Source organism: Pollachius pollachius (assembly GCF_949987615.1).
Source record: "Pollachius pollachius genome assembly, chromosome: 7".
In the NCBI taxonomy this organism is placed as follows: domain Eukaryota; kingdom Metazoa; phylum Chordata; class Actinopteri; order Gadiformes; family Gadidae; genus Pollachius; species Pollachius pollachius.
The window spans coordinates 8,033,982-8,058,403 of NC_136940.1; the positions used below are offsets into that span (position 1 = coordinate 8,033,982).

Genomic DNA, 24,422 nt, shown 5'->3' on the forward strand with positions numbered 1-24,422 from the left:
ATGGGGTTTCAGGAGATTGCTGACTCAGTATGTTGATACATCTTTTATTATTCTATTTTTTTTAGTGGGTATGAAAGGTCTCATAAGGGTCCTGTATATACAAACAATGTCGAATGATTCATTATGCCTTACTCAAAGATGCATCCAGGTAAGACTGTGGACATTTGGGGATCTAACCCACTTATGGCTGGGAGTCGGACAGATTAGCCACAAGACTATTGTCTTCTCTACCTGAAACAACCACCAGGGAGGGCATGTAGCTGCTGTCTGCCGGGTCCACCACCAGCTTCAGCCGGTGGACCAGGACATCTGGGAACAGCTCCAGCCGAATCCAATGCTGTAGGGAATCAAAAGAGAAACCCACCAATTGCCGTCAAGTTATGTCATAGATTCTCACCAATGAATAGCGAGCCCATCTTTCCATTTTGATTCATGTTTGATTCACAAAGGGGGACCCACCTTGCCCTGGGAGCCTGAGGACTGCCAGCACTGGTCACTGCTGTCGATGAGACGCGAAGCCTGGTTGGCGGATGAGGAAACACTGAGGCTCTTCACGGCCCTCGACCACTCATCTATCAGCAGCTCCCTCTGGCTGCTGTGGGCCTTCTTCTGTTGCTTCCCTGAGCGCCCGCAGAACGCTGGAGACTGGCCTGGTGGGAGAGGGATGCACAGGTACACCATGACACACTATTTTTTATTCCATTAAATGGCAGAATAATCTAGATTGGGGGAAGGGTAGTCTTGTGGTTAGGGTGCTTGGGGTTTCAACATAGAACCTTCAGCAGGGAGTCAAGTGTTTCAGTCGAGAGGTTCTGACTCATATGACCAGAGTTCACCCTTATGCGTCCTTAAGCAAGATTCTCCATCTGCTAAATGACTAAATAACCCTTTCCCATTCCATACCATTCAGCAGACGCCTTGATTCAAAGCAAATTATTTAAGATACTTTAGAAGTCATTAAACAGCAGGTAAGGCTGAGGGGTTCTTATCTCAAGAATGCCTACGGGTAGACGGGGTAGACATTGTGGATCAGACCTAGTATCAAACACCTTTACCACTAGACGCTCCTGCCTAAATGATATCATGTCTAGATATTAAGCGAGTGCCCCCACCTGGCTCGTTGATGCGACCGAAGGAGTGCCGGGTATTGTGCTTGCTGGTCTTGAAGCAGCTGTCACAGTAGTCGAAGTCATCACAGTTCCTGCACTTGAAGCGCGGGCCGTTAATGGGGAACATCTGGCAGCCATCGCACCTGAACACAAGCAAGTGGTCCGGCTCAACTCATATTCAACTGAAGCCGCGGGTTCCCAATGTAATTAATTGATCCGCTGAAGAATAGAGTCATGCTCTGCTATATTCTAAACACAGAGTAGAGCTTCATACCAATTGAGAAGGAAGGTCCCGGACCAATGATGTTGTTTCAGACAGTGATGTTTTCACAACAAGGTGGATGGAGCAGTGCTCTAGGAGCGACAGTTCTGGTTCAGGGACTGACCTGACTCCAGGGTGAACACTGGGGACCAGCTCCATCTCGGACAGCAGCCCGGTCCAGTGGGACTGCTGGGGGAAGTCCACAATCACGTCCTTCCCATTGGCACTGAAAGCTACAGCAAAACAGTTCCTGTTTACTCCACAAAGTAAGCACTGACTCTGATAGCTAAACCAAACAAGATAGCATTAGTGGAAACCAAACTGACCAGAAGCGGTAAATGCTATATGAATAAGCGATCCCCTAAAGCATTTCCTTTTGACTTGCACAGATTAGAATCGGAAACTGAAGCAAAAAAGTTCCCGTTTACAGAAACATTTTAGTATTAGCACTGAATGCTAAACCAAACCAAAAATCCAAAGCAGAGTTCAGACTAGTAAAAACAACAGGTTACCTTTCACCACCCCGACACTCCGGTGGACCACGGAGCCCCACTTGTACTTTGGCGTGGTGACAGTGGGCTTCACCCTCACCTTGTCACCGATCTTTATATGGGACGGAGAGCTCTGTGGCGGGAAACCTGGGCGGTATAAAAAGGTGGAAATTTGAAATCACCTTGCACCCGTTTCAACCAAACAGAAGTAGAACTATTCATTGAATGATTACCAACCAGTTCAAAATCAACCCATTTGAGCGTGTCCACCCGGATTCAATGAGTTTATAATGGACATACTGTATATTGGGTGCTCACCAACAAGCTCTGTGTGGATGTAGCGGACCCAGTAAGTCCCGCCCTTCTGCTGCCAGTCACACTGCACGTTGAGGTCATGGAGCCCGTCTCTGTCCAGCTTGATCACCTTGCCCACGTCTCCTTCGTACACCTCCTCATACGTCCTGCAGCACTTCACCATCATGCCCACCTACACAGAAAGACAGTCCACCGTCAGACTGGGTCTCATATTTAGTTTGAATACAGAATGGGGGTCAGACTGGACTGGGTTTCACAGTGGGAGTCATACTAGGGGTCAGAAAAGGTGGCACAAGTCATGTCAACCAAAGTAGGACTTTAACTCTGATAAAGAAAGGGATACCAGACCAAATAGAATATAAAACTTTTTTTTGGTAACATTTTTCTGCTTAGCGTTCCAACATCCGATTCCTTCTTCACATTAAAAGGCCGACATCCGTGATGCATAGGTAACAGGAACGTACTGAGGGAGGTCCAAAAAGACGACAGCCTTTTGCGAGAGCACTGGGTTTACCTGAATGTTTTCCCTCACATACACGGCGTAGTCGTCGTTACTCTGGAAGTCCGACCTCTTCTTGAAAGTCTGGCTCTCTGTCACCACGGCTCCCGAAGGCTGGACATAGAGACGGTCAGGCAAACCCCATTCAAGCACAAACCGGTTGCTAAAGAGCAACCACACACTACGGCATAGCTGTGAGTTTGCTGCCATCTAATGGTGAAGAAAAATATGCTGGCTCTAGCTTTATTTCAGTGATGAGGCAGCAAATTACATACCACAGCGAAGACAGGCTCTGCCTCCTCTAGCTCCTCCAACACCTCCTCATCCGAGAACTCGTCCGACACGGTGTCCGCGTCCGACAGCTCATTGCCGTGGACGTCGGGGTGGTCCAACAGCCAGCCCACCAACGCCTCCACACCTGGACAATACATTCTCAGTCAGGGCTACCGACAGTCAAATCTATATCTGAACTAGGGACAATCATTTAATTCAGGACTACTGACGTTAGAGGTTAAATTAGGGCTACAGAGTTCAGGTCAACTGAGAATAGGATCTGCATCAGGACTCCTGTCAAGATATGTCACCAGTTTTTACATCTAAATTTGTACTACACTAATTGTGTAAATGGATATATTTTCTGTAAATCTATTTTAGTTTGTATGCTTTAAAAAGTTTATTCCTTTTAGTTCTACCAGTGTTCAGTTCTTTCAGCTCTGAGAACCTCATTTTTCCTTGTGGGATTAACAAAGTCCGTCCTATCTCGTTACAGGGAATGCACTTCAAAGACGCATTCATCGAATGTAGCCTCCCATCCTTGGGGTCAAACCTCGGCATCTACACTATAAATAGGAGTGGAAGTGCAGTGTGTGGTGGGTGGCGCTCTGCCCCTTTACCGGGGACTCCCGAGGCGGTGGTGCCGGACAGGGTCTTCAGGGCCACCTCCACGTGCTTCCTCTGGAAGCCCATGTCCATGAGCTGCAGGACGATGGGCAGCGGCGGCACCGGGGAGGCCTTCTGCTTCTTCAGCCGGGGGGGGCGGACCTGCTGCACCGTGACCGGGGTCGAGGCCTCACTGGAGCTGCTCTCTTCGAACAGAGGGGAGGACGGGTGGGTGGACTCCACCGCCAGGTACTGGCACACGGCCAGCGCTGCAGCCTGGGAACAAAGAGAGGTATGATACATACAGCGATAACATGCATTAACGCACGCTATTAGAGCTGCAGCCTGGAGATAGGGACATATATACACATATAGTTAGTTTTAAACAAACCATATACATGCACACTGGCAACACTGCAGACAATTGGTATCCTAATAATGGCAAAAATAAGACAAGTACCATTATGGTGTAGGAAACCAAAGTATATACATCCACACATTGCCAGAGACAGATATATACTTATCAACAGATATACAGACACAGAGCTGCAGTCCATAGGTTTATCATGCACATATATGTGAAAAATATGAAAAAAGTATTATCATGTGACATAGTATATACACACAAACCAAGCAGAGATGCAGCCTGGAAGTAGCAAGAGATCAACTTTCAATCCACAAAAAACACTGCCATACATCCACAACTTCATTCTCCAGCAACTTAATCCTGCCAGAGCCACCACCCCGACCCACCGCCACCATCATTATCTAAAGCGTCCCTCCTGACCTCTAGCTCTGGCCTGTCGAAGATGGCCTTGATGGGTGAGGGCTGGGTGGCGGAGGACAGCAGCTGCTGGAGCAGGAGAAGGGGTGGCAGGGGTCCCTCTGGAGACAGGTCCCCCACGTCTGGGGAGGTCGCCACCGTCTCCTCTGGGAACGGGAGGGAGAATAGACGAGGAGTTATAAAAGGAAAGTGAGACCAAACTCCCAGAGGGCAGAGCAAAGGGGCCACACCAGACCAAAGATAGGGCCCTGGCGACGTCGCTACACTGCCAGAACAGAGCCCAAACAGCTGTGTGTCTGTGTTTGTGTGTGTGTGTGTGTGTGTGTGTGTGTGTGTGTGTGTGTGTGTGTTTGTGTTTGTGTTTGTGTGTGTGTGTGTGTGTGTGTGTGTGTGTGTGTGTGTGTGTGTGTGTGTGTGTGTGTGTGTGTCTTTCAGGGCCCTCTGTGTGTGTCTGTCTGCTATGCCGCACCACAGGTGTGTGTGTGAAGGTGAGAACAGGTGTTGTCTTCCAGAGCCAGCCTTCGTTAGGCCGGTGGAGGTACAGGTGGGTCACCACAGACAGGACAGGTGAGCGGCCCTAACGAGCTCTACCCGGGATCCACCTGAGACCCTCTCGTCTCAAACTGACCACGGTGAACTTAAGTGAACTAGTCTGAGTCATACCTGTCTATCAAGAGTGGTACATTTAAACTGAGGATAAACTCACTGTGAACAAACTGCCCACCAACACCCCGAGGAGTGTTCGCTTGTTCATGTATACAATGTACATGGTCAGATTTGATATTCAAGGGCAAGTTATTGTGTCAATGAATCTCCTTCATAAGCAAGTTCTGCTCTTATATAACAGTTGGCGGAATAATCTGCCAACGCTGTGCGTTTCAACAGCATGCTGGGTGGTGTGTGTGTGTTTCAATAGAATGCTGGGTGTTGTGTGTGCATTTCAATAGAATGCTGGGTTGTGTGTGCGCGTTTCAATAGAATGCTGGATGGTGTGTGTGTTTCAATAGAATGCTGGGTAGTGTGTGCATTTCAATAGAATTCTGGGTGGTGTGTGTGTGTTTCAATAGAATGCTGGGAGATGTGTGTGCGTTTCAATTGAATGCTGGCAGGTGTGTGCGTGTGTTTCAATAGAATGCTGGGTTGTGTGTGTGCGTACGTTTCAATAGAATGCTGGGTTGTGTGTGTGCGTGCGTTTCAATAGAATGCTGGGTGGTGTGTGCGTGTTTCAATAGAATGCTGGGTGGTGTGTGCGTGTTTCAATAGAATGCTGGGTTGTGGGTGTGCGTGTTTCAATAGAATGCTGGGTGGTGTGTGTGTGTTTCAATATAATGCTGGGTTGTGTGTGTGCGTGTTTCGATAGAATGCTGGGTGGTGTGTGCGTGTTTCAATATAATGCTGGTTGGTGTGTGCGTGTTTCAATAGAATGCTGGGTGGTGTGTGCGTGTGTGCCTGTGTGTGTTTCAACAGGGTTCCTGGGATTTCAGTGTGGTGCGGCGGGTGTGGGGTACCGTTGGGGGTGGGTCCAGGGTCCAGGACGGCGGGCTGGGCCAGGATGAGGCGGAGCTTGTCCTGGTGGCAGAGCAGCGCCCGCGAGGCCTTCAGGATGTACAGCCTCAGCTGCTGGCAGCGCAGCAGGTGGAGGTCCACCTGGTCCACTGGAGGGAGACACGGGGATTAGTCAGCTCAGGTGGACCAACAGCTGGACCACTACTGGACGCGCAGGTGGCGCTCCGCCTGGTCCGCACATCAGTCTAATGTGACTATTATGGGGTGTACCTGTGACCATCTATAACATCAGTCTAGTGTGATTATTATGGTGTGTACCTGTGACCATCTATAATGTCAGTCTATTGTGATTATTATGGGGTGTACCTCTGACCATCTATAACATCTGCCTAATGTGATTATTACGAGGTGTGCCTGTGACCATCTATAACATCCGCCTAATGTGATTATTATGGGGTGTACCTGTGAGCCCACGACTAAGGGACTTCTTGAGCCGGTGTTTCTCCATGCGGCTGCCAGCCAGGCTGACCAGCTGGGCCCACACGGCCAGCATGGGCTCTGTGAAGGGCAGGTTGTGCACACTGAACGATATCACCGGCAGCTGGGGCCCAGAGAAGAGAGAGACCAGTTAGCATTTCATTTCAACAAAAAATCATTGGTTCTCGTGTTTTATTGACATCGATATCTCTTTTACATTATTCTAGTTTCTTTTTATCCTCCCCTTTCATTAATGTTTTAGCTCAATTTGTATGCCTGATATTTTAAGCTTCAGCCTCACATATGGTTTTATATTATTTTACCTTTTTCTTCTAAACCAATATATTTGGAATATTTTGTATCTATGGAGGAGGTGAACCAGCAGAAGCATGCGATGAGATGGGAGGATAAGCGTGCGACGAACCGGTCGGAGCTGGCTCAGCAGGCACACCCGGCACGTGCGCATGTCGTGGAACTGGACCGTGATGCGTCCCTTGGGCGTGATGCGGGTGACCGTGCCCTCGCCGTACTCCTCGTGGACCACCTGGCCGCCCAGCCGCAGGCGCCCGTCGATGCCTCCGATCACCGCCAGCACCGCCATCAGACTGCCCACCCGCGGACCCTCCGAGTCGGGGAAGTACTCCTCCAGGAAGGACTGCTCCGGAGCAGTCGGGAGAGAGTAGAAGGTCATGGACTGAACTCTTGTTTGCTTTAGGGAAGCGTTCTCAGAAATACAAAGTATTTTAGTGTCGTGCCGTCTATGAAGACACAAGACCACGTTAACTCGATTGGGGGCAGGACAGTTGTAGAGTCACGAGTGTTTGACATCCCACCAAAAGTTACTGCATTAGGCTACTACTCTAACGTGTAAGTCTCCTACCTACTCCTTGATGACCTGATAACCTCGATGCTGCTTTGGATAATAGCGTCCGAGAAATGTCAGTTTAATTACTAAATATGGAAATAAAAGTGTCTAAACTGAGCATATCCATCAAGCAGAACTACATGACACAATTTGATGATGATGTCGCTTCTCACCGCTTCAGAGTGGCGTCCTGCCATGACGTCTCCGATGGAGCTGAGCTGGGCGTTTATGTATTCACTGATCAGGCCACTCCATTGGCCCAGAGAGTGCAGCGTGCGCAGGACGGCCACTATCTCCTCCGCCAGCGTGCTGCTGTGAGTGGCAGTCAGAGAGGCCTGGGGGCGGGACTTCTTTCTGCGCATCGAACCATCTGCGCGAGAAAAAGGGAAGTCCATGACGTGATGCCCAATGGGAATGCAGGATTGGCCCAAGTTGGCGAATGGTGAATATATGTTGCTATGAATATAATTTAAACCCCTTTTTTGTAAAGACCACATTAAGGACAACAGCCAACATTTAAAGAGTCCTATTTTACCACAAGCACTGATAATAAACCTTCGGTACAACAGGGGTATTTTAGTGAAAGAACTTCAATAAAAACTACATGCATACACACTTTTGAAACACCCAATTCCCAAACTGATAACGATTCACTATTATAATGAGGGCATTAGACCAGAGCTTGGAATTGGGTCTTCCAGGGTGCAATACCTCGCAGCAGGGGCAGGTCAGAGGAGCAGGTGCTGAGCAGGCTGCCCAGGAAGTCAAACAGCTTCTCCACCAGGAACTTCATGTCCTGGGAGCGCTCCAGCCGGTCCCAGGAGGGCAGCACCGCCTGCAGCAGACGCAGCGCCAAGATCTGGAGAGGAGGGGAAAAAAGACAAGAAACAAACCCAAACAACGTCAGCCGTTTGAAACTCTTTTTTAATAACCGGCCGGGTTGCAGTAATGACCTTTCAGCATTTTCCCTCTGCATAGCTTTGTGTTTTCCCAGACGTCAGTGCTGCTAAAATAAGAGCGGTGGTGGGGCTGGGGTGCCGGCTGGGCGGATGATACAACACTCGGGCCCCCAGAGGCCCCAGGGTGAGTAATGAACCCTGGGGCCACCCACAGCTGCTCAAACTAAAGAATACACACTTTCTCCTAAAGGATCACCTCATGAATATGAGTGGAAGTTACACAAAAAGTTCAGTGTAGTGTAGTGAAAACACTTGTTTTTAAGTAGACACACTATGTGATCCAGTGTTGCCAGATCTTTGTATTAAAACTGGATTTATAGCTCTTTATGTGCTAGCATCACAGTATCAACGTCATTCTAGCATGTCTTTCACAATCATCTTTCGCCCCACAGATTCAAAACCACTTGTGTGTGTTTTTGACAGAAGTTTGTAAGAAGTGACCTTAAACACAATAGTGACGACAACAATCAACTCATCTAGCACCTAACTCGCAACCAAATCTTTTACCATTAAAGTGGGGTAAAAGTGAGAGATTAAGAGCTCCAACCAGAGATACACAGCTCAAATCAGAGATGCGCCCATCTCTGGTTGGTGTTGGAGATACCGCAGCGAGGGCAGCCTACCTGTCTCTGCAGCGTGATGGCGTTGAAGGACTGGTGGCCCTCCACGATGCGGATGAGCAGGCCGATCCAGGCCGAGGTGCTGAGCGTGCTGCACATCTGGGGCAGCAGGGCGATGCTGCGGATGAAGCCCAGGGTGCTCCAGCTGCGGTGCTGCTCCAGGGACACCAGGCGGTGGGCGTGGACGCCTGCAGACAGGAGATAGAGAGAGGGAGAGGCGGGCGAGACAGACGGGAAGGTCATACAGACCGAGAGACAACAGAGATTCAGATTTATTTTTGAGTTAAATTTGAGGCAACGTTGATTTTGTTTTTGATTCTTTTAGATTATAAATAAATATGCTTAGATTCAAAAATAATAATGTAGTTGTGCAATATCGATATTTTACTAGCTGTCAAGTGCTTGGGCCGAAACAGATGAGCTTGTGTATATTAATGTGTTTGTAGAAGAGAGACGGACAGAAATCCATGTTTATTTTATAAGTTACACCCCATTGCATCATCTGCTCTCGTTTCGCTCCCGTTAGCCGGGCCGTGCAGGTCACGTGACCGGCTCACCTGACTTGTCATTGGCCCCGCTGGCCACCAGCATGCGCAGCAGGCCACAGAGGGTGCGGATGGCGTCGGTCTGCAGCACGTCGGCGTAGATCCCGGCCGACAGGGACAGGGTCTTCAGCAGGTTCACCGTGCTGGTCAGCATCATGGCTGTGGGGTGGCTGCTCCGCTCCAGAGGCTCCCCCTCTGGAGGTACAGGGACACACACACACACACACACACACACACACACACACACACACACGCACGCACACAATGAGGATGAAAGGTGGTGGACGGTGACAGGGTTTACAAATTAAAATTCCTGCATCCTGCCCTGTATTTCTGTGCCATCGGTTTGACGTGATAGTTCATGTTCGAGGTGTTCATGCAGAGATGGGTTGGCAGAAACCAGCCTCTCAAAGGAGGTTTGTCAAACCTGGTGTGAGATCCTTGCTATATTGTGTATGTCAGGATAGATCCCTTATATCCCTAGAATGAGGGAAGGGTAGCTGCTACGGTGATAGACTCCCGGACGACGCCCCATGACAGCAGTCCACCTGTAGGCATCCCTGATACGAGATGCCCTAACCTCTACCTGACAAGTCGTTTTGGATAAGCATCTGCCCGATGACTAGATATCAGAATAAAAAAATCATTGAGAAATCGTCTCTTCCAGAAATCCAAAAAAAAGATCTACAAAATCGTATTAGAGCGATGCGATGATTCTAGGGTGGTCTAGATGGGTTGGTTACAGAGAGATGGTTAACCAGAGCTTGAAGGGTGTGTTGTGGTTCCGGGGGAGCAGGTTACCTGTGTCGTCCTCCGTGTCCGAGTCTTCCGTGGCGGGCTGGGAGGCGGGCGCCGGCTCGGCCAGCTTCAGGTCGTACTTGCCCTCCTTGCCCATGCGGTAGGAGTTGGTGCTGCTGGTGTCCCACTGCACCCGGATCCAGCCATCCTCCCCCAGCTCCCCGATGACCCGGCCCAGGCCAGGGGCCGGCCCGTCCTGGTCACATGGGCACAGGGGCCAGGGTCAGAACCAATGGGGAGATACCCAGCTTCACTGCTGATGTACCGCTACCTAACCTCCCTTTAACACGGGTTGAACCCATAGCACCAGAGCTCAAAGACAGACTGCTGTAAATGTATTAGAATAGATTTGATACTATTATAATTTTAGTTATGATGTGTTGGTTGGTTGAATTTCTGTGGTCTTTAAAGGATGATAACAATTTTCTTCAGGTGAAGACGATACTCAAAGAGACTCAAGATGAAGATGTCCCTGGATTTTCATATGTGCAGTGAAAAGTTAGGTCAAATAATCGCAACCCCTAGGGGTAGTAGTGTTAGGATCGGGGCTAGTCCTAGGTTCAGGGCAGGAATAAGGTTGACGTCATGGGGTTAGGGTCCGGGGGGGTGTACCTGGTCTCCCCACTTCCAGTCCAGGCCTCTCATGACCCGGGTGCCGATCTTCATGAGGGCGGCCAGCTCCGGTCCGGCGGCGGGCAGGGGAGCGGGCGTGGCCTCCTTCCTGCACTCCTCCAGCACGGTGGCTGAGCCCCCGTGGGCACACAGACTCAGGTCCTCCTCGTTGCTGTCGGTGCTGGGACCTGGGCACGCAACGACAAGGCACTCAGTCATCGGAGGGATCCTGCTGCATCGCAATGGCTTGGGAACTTCGTATAATCACTTAGTACGCTTGGTTCTCTATCCAATAGAATTATTGCCTTTTAACAACCATTTATGTCTGCTTTAGATCGTTTTGTATTTATTGCAATGCATCCGTTAATACCAAGCCACAATTAACCATGGAAACATGTCATTAAAACAGCTCCATAGTGCCTCGATGTTCTACCTGGAAATTGGGGATCGAGACACCCCAACTATAACACTATCATCCCATTTAGCATTCATTTAGTGTAGAGTCTTTGAGAGACTTCAATTGATTATGCGGATATCAGGATCAGATACATTAGTCACTTTAGGCGCAGTAAGGTTGGGCTCGCGCTGATATCTTGCTCTAGGGGGGAAATGGAATCCAGTACCTTTTGACTCAAACACCCTAGACACTACGTGGTTACTATTCAGTCCCTCCAGAAAAATGCGGCAAAAATCCTTGATTATGCGGCACGTTTTCTTAAAAAATGCAATGAAATATGCAGCATAGTTATGCAATTTTATGCGATGAAATTGCAGGAACTTGCGAAAAAATGCGGGAACTTGCGAAAAATGCAGCTTTTCGATGACGTTCACGTCGCGTAATTACGTCACTTCATAACGTTCCCATGGCAACAGGGGGAAATGGCTGCTCTTGTGTGAAGTAAACGCAACATTTTTCAAATTTCTGCTAAGATATATGTGACTTTTTTGCAACGAAAATGCGGGGATTATGAAATCATGCAAGCCCTGCATATTTTGCACGGAAATCTGCAATTTATGCGGTGAAAGTGCGGCATATTTGAAAAAATGTGGCCCCTGCTTGAATATGCAGACTTTGGCTGATTATGCGTTGAATTATGCCATCGCATTATCGCGTTTTTCTGGAGGGACTGACTATGATGTCGAGCGGTCAGTAGGATTCTCACCAATGAGTCTGAGGATGCTCTGGGTAAGGGCCAGGGTCCCAGAGTTGAGCAGCAGACTGAGGCTGTTGGCCCCGTGCTTCAGGGTCAGCATGTGGACCATGGCCAGGAGGAACCGGGCCTGGGGGACCGTGCCCAAGCTGGGCCCTGCCGGGTTCTCATTGGTGATGGTCTGGAGGGGAACCGGCTGGACACCTGGAGAGGAGGGGGGGGGGGGGGGAGAAAGAAAGGGACAAAGAAAACGGATAGGGTCAAATAGAGGGAGATTGATCGTCTCCTAGAATAGCTCTCTGAAGGACTCCATCCCATCATATCCTCTAGGAGTGAGTAGCCACTGACCCAGCTCCTTGAAGCGGGCCCCAGCCTCCAGGAGGATGTTGCGGACGTTGTGGATGGCCCAGGAGTACAGCTTCCCGAAGGTCACCTCCAGCAGCATGCGGTTGAAGGGCGGGATCAGGTCCACGTCCTTCAGGCAGTCGGACAGCGGCTCTCTAACACACCAGGGACACAATGTTCAGTCGTGGAACTATTTTTAAACCCCACAAAATGTTAAATGGTAAATGGACTGCATTTATACAGCGCTTTTCTAACCAGGGGCCACTCAAAGTGCTTTACAATATTGCCTAACATTCACCCATTCATTCACACATTCACACACCAACGGCAGAGTCAACCGTTCAAGGCGACAGCCAGCTCGTCGGGAGCAGATGGGGTGAGGTGTCTTGCTCAGGGACACCACGACAGGAGCCGGGAATCGAACTAGCAACCTTCTGGTTACCAGCCAACCACGCTCTACCTCCTGAACCACATTCCACCCAAGTAATTACACTTCTAAGATGAATCACAGCTGTTACTACAACCCCCCCCCCCCATCTATGGTATTCTCAGTAACCGTGACGACCACGTACCCGATGTTGGTGCCCTCGGGGATGACGCGCTGCCAGCCACACAGCATGGCGTACTGCACCGAGGGCAGCAGGAAGCTCTTGGAGGCCAGCCTCAGCATGGTGTCGATGCCTTCCAGCCGGACCTCCGCCCGCTCCAGCTGTGGACCCCGACACACACACACACACACATCAAACGTCTGCCGCAGGAAAAACACACATTGCCCGCCGCTTCCTGGACTTTCAGCTGATTTGGTCGTATCATTTTGATTGAAGATGTATTTGGCAAGGACAGTATACATCAGCTGTGTGAGTTCACACTTAAATGTAAATGTATCAGTAGTCCCCTACCTGCATTCCTATTCCTATCAATTGCTTTGTCATGTTGCCAACCCAGGAAGATTGTATACCAAGACACTCTGATTTATCTATAACAGTTAAACTACACATAAAGCATTCCCTGGTCGTTGATGATCGACTTTGCGAGTGGTTGAAACATCCCTAATGGTCTTCGAGTCAAATCAAGTTCATTTATATAGCCCTTCATCACACATCACGTTACAGTCTCAAGGGGCTCCACATTTAACCACACCCCAAACTCTAAGCCCTCCAAAGGACACGGAAAAACCTTGGGAAGGGCTACAGAAGAGGGCCGGAGGGAGGTCAGTCTGACCTGTTTCAGCAGACACTTCCTCATCTTCTCCACGTCCAGGGGCTCCTCTTTGAGGGCAAACTCCACCAGCGTGGCCATGAGGCTGGACTGGGAGTAGAGGCCGTGGGGGGGGCCGTGCTTCAGCCAGCGGTACTTCTGGGCCCCAGACACGGAGCTCAGCATGGGCTGCCACTTGTCCTTCGGCCGCCACGGGGAATCACATCATCCAATTAGAAATATAATAGGTGTTTGTGTAATTAATTCAAAAAAAGGAAAGGGAAAGACAAAAAAAACTAATAAGAGAAAAGGAAAGAAAAGAAAGAAATAAAGTGGGATAAAAGAAAGAAGAGAAGGAAAAGAAAAAAGATAGCCAAGGATAGAAAGAAAAGTCTACGATTTTTTTAATTCCATAAAAAATAATTATTCAAATATTTTAGACTCTATATAATAAAGGCTGAATACCTTTGGTTTGCTAGTAGACGTCTTCCTGTCAGCGGGGGCGGGAGTAACAGTGACGTTCAGTTCCTCCTCATTGGTCCCTTCATTCTCTATCTTTGGCTGCTCTACGTCTGGTGACTCAGACTTCTTAGGCACTGCCAATCAGAGGGAAAAAACACAATACACTTTAATCTATTAGCAATAGATAGAGAGAGACTCATTGTAATGTGAATGTTAAAAAAGTATGCATTGGATGAATAATTATGGTTTAAGCATTTGATTTGAATCTAATTAAACTTTTCTAAATATATAATTATAACATGTTAATTAGAGATGCACATATTGCGGCAAGCGGTATTGACCAGATTAGTAAAAAAATCCTAAATTAAAGTATTGTGGGACAATGACAAAATAAATACAGAATTTCAGAAATGACCTGTAGTTCTTAAGAATATCTTTCTGTTTTTTTCATATTGGCGAATCGTTACCGTTGCCATATGATTTTCAGTGGGTTAGCACACTTTGCTACCATAACAACAAACCACCCACCTTTCTTTTTCCGGCGGTCCCGGATGAGCTTCTGGGTGATCTTCTTCCAGCGCGGCTGGGAGCTGAGCAGCTTCAGCTTGGACACGATGGACAGGTCGTTGCTCGCCGCCGGGCGCAGCTCGTTGAACAGGAAGCGGAGACGCTCGATCACCGGCGCGCACACCTCCTTGTAGGAGCGTCCCTGCTCCTGGTGGGTCTGGGGGAGGGAATCACAACGCACGCACACACAGACACACAATATTGGCTTTTAGTTAGGACCCTATTAGTCTTGGGGATTAAATCACTGTCCTAGTCCCTCCTGGTTTCACTGGAACATCCGTTACCAGTATCCTTCTTCAAGATTATCCACTTGAGTCGCGTCTCAACATGAATGTAAACAACAGCAAGGTTGTGTTAAGAACTGGTACAGCAATTCAATTTTTTTTGTCCATAAACAACCTACTGACCGACGGCATTGGTTCCAAAAAGTGTGTTGTAAAAGTAAAAGTGTGAGGCAATTGTGACATATCCAAAGCGTTTTACAAAATTGTGAGTGGTTCTTTACTTTCTTAACATGGGTGACCCCCCAGTGGAGATAGAAGCCCTTAAGCCTGTGATGATGTAACTCCTATAGTCTACGTTACATACACGTAATGTCTAGCTTGATGGAGTAACTTCCATACCTTGATGAGGGAACACTTGGCCTGATACACCATGCGGCAGACGTCGATCACACATTTAGGCATGGACCGCTGCTTGGTCTGGTCCACGCCCAAGGCACACTGGTGGACCAATGAGAGAGCAACGTGGCCTGCGATGGAAACACCAAGCAGTCCATGAACTCACACCATCGGAAACAAGTGAGTTCAGGTACACGCATGGCAATTTCTTCTGTCTTTCTTCACTTATGTACAATGGTCAATAATGTTTATAGTGACAATAATCATTAATGTAGTAATGTCTTTTTGAAGTATTTTTATTGATACGAATATGATATATGTATATTTCCCATCTGGGATAAATAAATGACTATCTTATCCTATTACGATGACCTTAGATGGGAAATGTTTTCTGTCTTTAGTGGTTTTAATTTTAGCTCCTAGTTCCTTGTTGCCAGTGTGATGTCTCCCAGGGATGCTGAGTTGCTAGGTTACCGAGGTCCTGGTGCTTGAGCAGGCAGCAGAGCAGCAGCCGGCCCACCTCCTCCACGGGGTGCTCGAGGGGGAAGGTGATGGGCGTGATCAGGTGGTACTGCTTACAGCACCGCTCGATTTGGCACAAGAAGTCCTGCAAGGCAAAGACAGAACAACCCCCCAAAGTAAGACCCTCTGGACTTAAGGTGGCGCTAGAGTCCCGTCTGAGCTAAGGGGTGTTTTGGTGGCTCAACCCGCTAGTGCTACACGGGTTTGGTTGCTACCTTCCTATCCTAACGCAGTTAAATCAAAAATTACATTGAGTTGAAAACCTACGGTTCTTTTCTTTAAACTAATCATAAATTCAGCATTTATTTGTTCATCATATCAGGCTTGTTTACATTTCAGGGGACACTTTTAACCCCCAGATTATGTTTTGGACTCAGGACCCTAAAGGGACCTTTGACCTCCAGGGAGAGGTCATGTACTAAACCAGTGCCCTCTGACCCAGAGGAGGAGGTCACGGTTTAAGCAGTGACCTTTGACCTTAAGGCGGAGGGGATGTTCTAAAGCAGCGACCTCTGACCTTGACGGTGTGGTCGGGGGTGTTGTTGTCGGCGATGGCCTGGAGGAAGGGCTGGGCGTGGTCGCTGAGGGTCAGCTTGCGGGAGTACAGCTTGGCCTTGTCCGGGGAGGGGGTCCCGGGGGAGGTGCAGTGGTCCTCGTCCTTCTCCTCGTTGTAGTTGTAGTGGATCTGGCTGGTCTGCAGACCCCCCGAGAAGATGGACGACTGGAGCCACTCTGGGGGAGGGGCAGAGACAACGTGTTGAGGCTACCAGGGAGATAAGAGACCAACTAGATAGTTAGCAGGGTGTCTCAACCACAAATAGAATTAAGTCGCATTGGATCAGAAAAATAAAGACGTTCTGTAACATCAGCTCCGTTTGAGGAGAAAAGTTGGACTAATGACGTCATTGGTCCAGGATTTGTGGTGGTCCGATTCTGAAGAAATTACGTCAATAGTCCAACATTTCGTTGGAATTTGGCTGCACTAGGAGAATGGTTTGGTTGGTCGATTGAGTGATTGAATGTTTTATTTGGCCATTTTTACATAAAATATAAATAGCACTCTCTGTCATACATTAAAATACATAAATAGTCAGGGATGCCACAATAAAGACCACAATGGAAATGCTTATTTCCATTGGGATTGAGGTGGTCTTACTGGCACACTCTATCTCTATGGTGGAGAGTGGGGTGCTCATGGCCAGGAAGGAGGCGTGGAGGCCCAGCAGGAGGCCCAGGTTCCTCTCCGTGTCGATGAGGGGGGACGACAGGCTGCTGAGGTCCGGCGTGGTCACCGTCTCCTGGTTGGGCTGTGGAGAGGAGCACGTCACGACACCACAGAGGAAGAGAGCCCTACAGTACCAGAGCTAATGTTACTATTGCTTTAGATCGTGGTCTGGGCTGGACACACCTGCAGTAAATCAAGTAGATATAGTCTGACATGTATTTAGTATAAAAAGTATTGGTGATGTCATGGAGGCCCTTCGATCACAATGGCTTTCGAAAGGAACATATCACCTCGATCTTGACTGCATTTATGTTATGGACGAACCTAGGAATGTTATTTTAAAAACGTAGCAAAAAATGGATACAATCAACAAAATGTCCAGTGTCCTATCCAAACGTCTAGTTATATCCAGCCCAGTACTGGGCGGCTCCATACCTCCATGTACTGGCCCACGCAGAAGGCCTGCATGGACTCCCTAGTGTCCTCAAACTGCAGCGCCGCGTCCAATGCAACCACAGGATCCTCCGTGGCAAACTGGGCTGCAACCAGGAAAAAAAACACATGTATGACGTCAGAGTGAGGTCATGACGGTGTTGAATGACCTTTTGAAAAGGCCCTGTTTAAAAGACGTTTTAAATGCCCCTAAATTTACCCAGAATGCTGTTCCCGGCCAGCGACTGAGACTGTGCCTGGAAGTCCTTGATGTCGTACACTTTGCCGTCGATGACCGTCCAGAAGCCGCCATCTTTGTTGTGGTTCTCCAGGTCGGCCTTGCGGATGAGGGACACCTCCTCGTTGTTCTTGGAGCTCTGACCTGTAAAGAACGAGCCTGCCACAGCAGAGCCACGCTAGTTACATTCAAACACATGCTGCTCCACAGTAACTAAACAACACTCTACAACACATAGGAGCCAAGCAAGTAACATTCACACACACACTGGCGCTTTCCAAGACAGTTGGTTCGAAGGTAGTTACTACAACACAAACACCCTTGGCCCAAGCTAGTGACACAACACCAAGTGTCCACTTAATCTATAGACCATCAAATCATCTTAACATTTTCTTTGCTCGTCTTAAAGTACATAATAACATCATCATTTTGGATGTTCTTGGATGACTTTTTTTTTGACTTAATTAATAAATGTGAAAGTTAAACCTCCACTATATCTCACCGCACTTCCCGTTACCCCGACGACCCCCTGCCCCACTGTGATAGCCTCATCACCTATCATGTTACCGTGACAACCCCCTGCCCCACTGTGATAGCCTCATCACCTATCACGTTACCCCGACGACCCCCTGCCCCACTGTGATAGCCTCATCACCTATCACGTTACCCCGACAACCCCCTGCCCCACTGTGATAGCCTCATCACCTATCACGTTACCCCGACGACCCCCCGCCCCACTGTGATAGCCTCATCACCTATCATGTTACCGTGACAACCCCCTACCCCACTGTGATAGCCTCATCACCTATCACGTTACCCCGACGACCCCCCGCCCCACTGTGATAGCCTCATCACCTATTACGTTGCCCTGACAACAACCTCCCCCAGCTCGGGGACCACGGCCCCCTCTGCTTTACCCATGATGCCGGGCCAGGCCAGGTCCTCGTGGTCGTCCCTCTCGTGTCCGGGGGCCAGGTGGTTGTAGCGGTCCAGGGGCTCCAGCAACCCCGCCAGCAGGGGGATGGAGCCCGTCTCCTGCAGCAGGCCCGCGTCCATGGTCAGGAGGAGCACCACGGACACCACCAGCTCAGGGAGCAGGACCCCTAGAGACCACAGCAGAGGTAATGTTAGTTAACCAGCACCACGGACACCACCAGCTCAGGGAGCAGCACCCCTGGAGACCACAACAGAGGTAATGTTAGTTAACCAGCACCACCAGCTCAGGGAGCAGGACCCCTGGAGACCACAACAGAGGTAATGTTAGTTAACCAGCACCACGGACACCACCAGCTCAGGGAGCAGCATGCCTAGAAAGCTCACAGCATGCAACCTATGCTAATGGACTGGGGCTAGCCGTGAGCCCCAGTCCATAAACATTAGCCTGGTTTTTCCTGGTGTCTTGCTAATGCATGCATACAACGCTGATCATAATGTGGAAATGCATACAGAGCTTAGAGAGCCAGAGTGTTTGACTCCCAGCCCAAATAGTCGGTAGTGGAAACGCATGAAGAGCCAATAAATACACAAAAGCAACTAAATAGATAACCTACAAAGCAAGTAAAAAGATACATAAATCAATAAATTAATGAGTGCTGTTTCAACTGGTAAATCATGGCTTCACACTGCCAGAGTTACGGGTTCATTTCCCACTGGAGGCCACTCTAAGAATCGATGCACTCATAGTATATTAAGACACTTTGGATAACTGTGTCCACAAAATGGCATGGAGCATTTATGATTGAATACACTCCTTAATGGATGAACGGGGGGCATGAATGAATGGATGAAAAGGTAAAGTACCGGTCAGATCTCCTTCGATGACCCGGGACACCTCAGCAAAGTGTCGGTGTCCGGTGGAGGCGATGCTGGTGGCGACGGGCAGGATGTCGCCCATGTGAGTGCACAGCAGGGAGATGTACTTCTTCAGCAGAGAGCCCACGCCCAACAGCTCTGGGTCTGCAGCACACACGTTCACAACTACAAGTTAGAACTCCAAAAAACACTGACCACTACGAAATATGCACACAAAAACCTGGACGACTCAGAGCTTGCGCTTAAATGATCAAATAATCGACTGAATAGGACTCATGGAGCCACCAGGGGCAACCTTATTAATAAAGACTACCACAGAGTAAAGAGGTGGGAAAGACGGAAGATACAGGCATGCTGGTCTTATTCTAGAGATATACTGTAATATTATTGCAGTGTTGGATCAACATCATACATTAAACTGCATTAAACTGTAATCAGTGTACACAGGACATCCAAACAGAAAGGACAGAGAGGGGGGTTGATGTATGATGTGGAAGATATAGGCATGCTGATCTAATTGCATAGATATACTGTAATATCATTACAGTGCTGAATCATGCTCCATATTCCACGTCATACAGTGAGCGTACACAGGACATCCAAACAGACAGGACAGAGCGGGGGGTCGGAGGCTCTTACTGTATCCGTTGAGGGTCTCGGTGCCGTTCACCCCCAGGTACAGCTTGCTGACCAGCAGCCTCTGGAAGCGCAGCAGCAGGTCCAGCGAGGCCGAGCGCTCCTTGCTCACCTGCTCCGCCTCCTGGCAGCTGGAGATACGGCGGGCCACGTCCTTCAGCCTGGAGATGGTCTGGGACGCCATGTTCCTGCGGTGGGGGAGGCACAACCAGGGTTCAAATCCACTTCCTGTTCATAGTCGTCCGGAACCTTCCCCCGGTCACGGAGGTAGCAGCCGCCTAACCTAGGTCTGGTTAGGAGGATGATATACTGCCGCGTAACTTCATTGACGCGGTTGGAATTTGTCTCACTGCAGTTGTTGCATACAGGATGCAATGCATCCTGTATGCAACAACTGTAGTGAGACAAATTCCAACCGCGTCAATGAAGTGACGAGTGTGGTGTAAGGATGTGAATAACTCAAAATTTTCATGGTCGAATAACCAGTGGGTGGTATGAACGAATGATCGATTATTCGATGTGTGCCGACATTCACAAAGGCAGCCACGGATCATCGGCAAGAAATCACTTCATATCTTAAACGCAAAAAAACAACTGTCTGTTGTGAAAAATGCATTAAACTGTAATCAGAAAACGCGGTTATATGGTAGTCGCGAATCCCATTGAAACGAATGGCGCGGTGATTCGGTCTTCAAAACGAGAGCTGGTAAATTGTAAAAAAAAGAATTAAACTGTAATAAGACAACGCGGTTATATGCTATAGACCCTAGAGTATCTGTTGTATAAAGGCTGAGACGAATTTCGAATTATAAATATGTACAATGCATAACGTTAGCTCTCTGGCTCATGGCTGAGCGGACTAGAATACCTCCCGTTGCCAAGTTGCAGCTAAGGTCCGTCCTATTTACTGGAGGAGTGAAAAACGTTTCCGTTGCATAAGAACCTTACGGGAAGGTAATAATAGAGTACTAAAGTGTGACGTCATGTTTCCATAGCAACCGATATTCGGTTCTACACAACCCAAATTATCAAGGGGATATCCTATGCCACACGAACGTTTTATAGAAAATTAAAGATTTTTTTGCAAATTGATTTGCAAGTTTGCTTTACCAATGATGTTAGTAATATTGAGAATAGATTGTCTTCATAGAAAAAAAACAACTAAAGTAACGTCATCAAACTTTTCCTTTTAATACCCCAGGGGAATACATGAAAGCCTCGACATGTTTTGATTGCTGGTGATTTTTACCTCTTGAAATTGATTTATTTTCATTTTGAAAGAAACAACACATGGCAGCAATGGAAAATGCCATCTCTCGTTCGGTTGTTTAGAACTGAAAATCCGGTTGCCAGGACGTGACGTTTTCACTTTAGTATTCTATTGTTTCAGGTATTAGTCAAACCCTCATGCGTTACCAGGGAAACAAAGTTATGGCTTGTGAAAAACTTTATATTTGAATGGGAAAAAATGTTAACGGTCCAAATGTAAAAAATCGTTTTTGACCCTCGGGAACAAATAATCGAATAGTCAAATATTCTGACCATCCCTAGTGTGGTGTAGATTCATGCAGGCAGTACCTGAGGAGCTGCTGGACCAGCTGCACCAGCGGCAGACTCTGCTTGCCGGCCGACTCGTAGATGCCCGTGTTGATGAGGTCTTTGTCCAGCAGGGTGCGGCAGCGCTGCATGGTGGAGGCGTTGGCCTCCTGCTCGTCGATCTCCTTCTCCTTCTGGGCCTCCTTCTTGGCCTCGATGTCCTGATGGGAGAAACAAAAAGGGAGGGAGATGTTTTGGTGGAATGAGGCAGGAGGGGTTTAGGATGGAGAAGGGGACGGAGCATGTGAGATAAGTAGCAAACTGATCTTCAAAGAGGATAATGTTGATTTTGCAGTTGGGTTTGTTTTGGTTATCAGAACATCCTCTCTTTGTGTTTTTATCTTTATCTGATGTTCCCTCCCTCCGTAATTGACTGAGGGTGTAACGACTGCATGCTGACAGTTATGTGGCACGCTTCTTAAATAAATATCAACCCTTGCAGGCCGAATGAACAGAGCCCCCGTTTGGGTTACGAGAATCTGTGGGGTGTACCTGTATCTCCGCGGTGATGGCGGCGTTCAGGGCAGACTCCAGACCCCCGTCGGCCATCAGGCTGCTGACCAGCAGGTCGATCATGAAGCGTCGGCCCGGGCTCACACTCATCTCATTACCAGACGCTACGGAGGAGTCAGGGACACACTGAGTTCAGCAGTCACCAGCCAGTACCCAGTGCCGCCCTCCCCAAATGTTCATATCCTTTTTGCTTTAGAAGAGATAATGTGATATTTGAACCAAGATATTTTTTTAATTAAATAGGATATGTTTATATAAGATAAGATAGGGCGAGATGAAATAAGACAAGATCAAATAATATGAAATAAGATAGGCTGTTGATAAGTTGAGATGATGAGGAACTACTTATCTAATATCAATTCATAATTTTTTTTTACTTCTTTTCAGAATACTTTCTGGTTCTACTTTATAACAATAAATCTAATTTGTTGGCGCCTTTCTCGGCAAGGACGCCATACAACCATACAAAAAAAGTCATTGAAAAGAAGCAACAATAAGAAAAAAAAATAATAATAGTAAGAGACACAGCAATTGGCATCAGATGGAACATGCAGTTTTGGGACAAATAGATTTGTTTTGAGTTGTGATCTGAAACGGCGAAACTTTGGCTACAACCATCGCCACCACCACCCCCATCCCCAATGCCACCGAGGTCCCCCCCGCTCCCCACCCACCAGCATTGGGCAGCAGGGAGGACAGCGCCCGGGCTCTCTCCTCGGCGGTGGGGAGCAGGACGGACCAGCCGCTCTGGAGGACGGCCTGGGCGGCGGCCTGCACCGTGTTCAGCACCCCCGCGTTGCTGGCCAGCATCACCACCGTCTGCTTGAGGTTGTTCAGCAGCCCGCTGCCCAGCCCCAGGCCCAGCTCCTCGGGGTCTACCTGGTTACTGATGGCTGCGTGGAGCTGGAGGAGACACCCACACACACACACACACACACACCATGTTAAGGATAGGGTGATTGTGTACTGAACTTATCGTTTCCATTTTTGCCTATTGATTCATTTCACAAATATTTTTGTAGACTCATTATTTATCTAAAATGAACTTAAAGGTGAGGCTGGGAATCATTATAAAAGTACAAGAAAGTGCTACAGAGGCAAGTTATCAGAAATACAAGAACACTGGACAGAGTGCAGAGTTGCTACGGCAACGGAAGGTATTATTTATTTACTTTTCCGAACATTTAACTCATTGCTATTTTGCAATTATTCCATGTCAGCTATAGCACTCCTATGAGCCGTTTCTGCGTTTCTAACCATAACCCTTATCTCTTAGTCTAGTAAACTATTCATTTCCAGCCGCTTTGTTTCAGCCATCAGACTGACTACAGTGAATACAGATAAAGTCATTAATGAGCAGCTAGGAGTCAGGGGGTCATCTTGCATCGTGTTACACAATGTTAACTCCGCGGCCCTACCTGTAGGCGCAGGAGGTTGAGGGCAGCCACCACCATGCACTCCTTCTCCTGGGGCGGCGGCCAGTCGGAGCTGCCGTCCATGCCCTCGCTGACCTGTCGCAGGAGCAGGTCCAGCTGCTCAAAGGTCATGGGGCACACGTCCACCACGAAGGGCACACGCTGGCCCACCGACCACTCGGAGCACGACGACCACGCGAAGCTCTGCGCGACAACGAGACCATGCATTCAACGTCGTTGCAATACAACACTAGGGACTCATCAGCCAATGCAGGCTGTGTGCCTGTAGAGACCCTCTGTATAGGCTGACTATCTATAGGTCTGCAGAGGCTGTCTGTAGAGGCTGTGTGTCTATAGGTCTGTAGAGTCTGTCTGTAGAGGCTGTGTGTCTATAGGTCTGCAGAGGCTGTGTGTCTATAGGTCTGTAGACTCTGTCTGTAGAGGCTGTGTGTCTATAGGTCTGCAGAGGCTGTGTGTCTATAGGTCTGCAGAGGCTGTCTGTAGAGGCTGTGTGTCTATAGGTCAGTAAACTCTGTCTGTAGAGGCTGTGTGTCTATAGGTCTGTAGAGGCTGTCTGTAGAGGCTGTGTGTCTATAGGTCTGTAGACTGTCTGTAGAGGCTGTGTGTCTATAGGTCTGTAGAGGCTGTGTGTCTATAGGTCTATAGACTCTGTCTGTAGAGGCTGTGTGTCTATGGGTCTGTAGAGTCTGTCTGTAGAGGCTGTGTGTCTATAGGTCTGTAGAGGCTGTCTGTAGAGGCTGTGTGTCTATATGTCTGTAGAGTCTGTCTGTAGAGGCTGTGTGTCTATAGGTCTGTAGACTGTCTGTAGAGGCTATGTGTCAATATGTCTGTAGAGGCTGTCTGTAGAGGATGTGTGTCTATAGGTCTGTAGAGGCTGTGTGTCTATAGGTCTGTAGAGGCTGTGTGTCTATAGGTCTGTAGAGGCTGTGTGTCTATAGGTCTGTAGAGG

At 48.5% G+C, this 24,422-nt stretch overlaps 1 protein-coding gene across 1 annotated transcript in view; it reads right to left on the bottom strand.

Moving 5' to 3' along the window:
- The window catches only part of herc2 (HECT and RLD domain containing E3 ubiquitin protein ligase 2), a 72,900-nt gene that overhangs the window by 31,336 nt on the left and 17,142 nt on the right, over nt 1–24,422 (bottom strand). Inside the window, 38 exon segments of the mRNA XM_079739638.1 lie at nt 232–337; nt 460–650; nt 1,113–1,252; nt 1,496–1,604; nt 1,884–2,009; nt 2,181–2,349; nt 2,692–2,790; nt 2,952–3,094; nt 3,570–3,831; nt 4,343–4,485; nt 5,848–5,994; nt 6,308–6,446; nt 6,747–6,977; nt 7,361–7,557; nt 7,899–8,046; nt 8,770–8,954; nt 9,324–9,506; nt 10,113–10,305; nt 10,722–10,909; nt 11,885–12,076; nt 12,221–12,372; nt 12,790–12,926; nt 13,439–13,615; nt 13,880–14,010; nt 14,405–14,600; nt 15,067–15,194; nt 15,538–15,670; nt 16,103–16,317; nt 16,742–16,892; nt 17,246–17,349; nt 17,463–17,639; nt 18,398–18,583; nt 19,281–19,436; nt 19,932–20,116; nt 21,507–21,685; nt 22,017–22,141; nt 22,712–22,940; nt 23,456–23,656. Coding sequence (XP_079595764.1) covers nt 232–337; nt 460–650; nt 1,113–1,252; nt 1,496–1,604; nt 1,884–2,009; nt 2,181–2,349; nt 2,692–2,790; nt 2,952–3,094; nt 3,570–3,831; nt 4,343–4,485; nt 5,848–5,994; nt 6,308–6,446; nt 6,747–6,977; nt 7,361–7,557; nt 7,899–8,046; nt 8,770–8,954; nt 9,324–9,506; nt 10,113–10,305; nt 10,722–10,909; nt 11,885–12,076; nt 12,221–12,372; nt 12,790–12,926; nt 13,439–13,615; nt 13,880–14,010; nt 14,405–14,600; nt 15,067–15,194; nt 15,538–15,670; nt 16,103–16,317; nt 16,742–16,892; nt 17,246–17,349; nt 17,463–17,639; nt 18,398–18,583; nt 19,281–19,436; nt 19,932–20,116; nt 21,507–21,685; nt 22,017–22,141; nt 22,712–22,940; nt 23,456–23,656 — 6,253 coding nt within the window.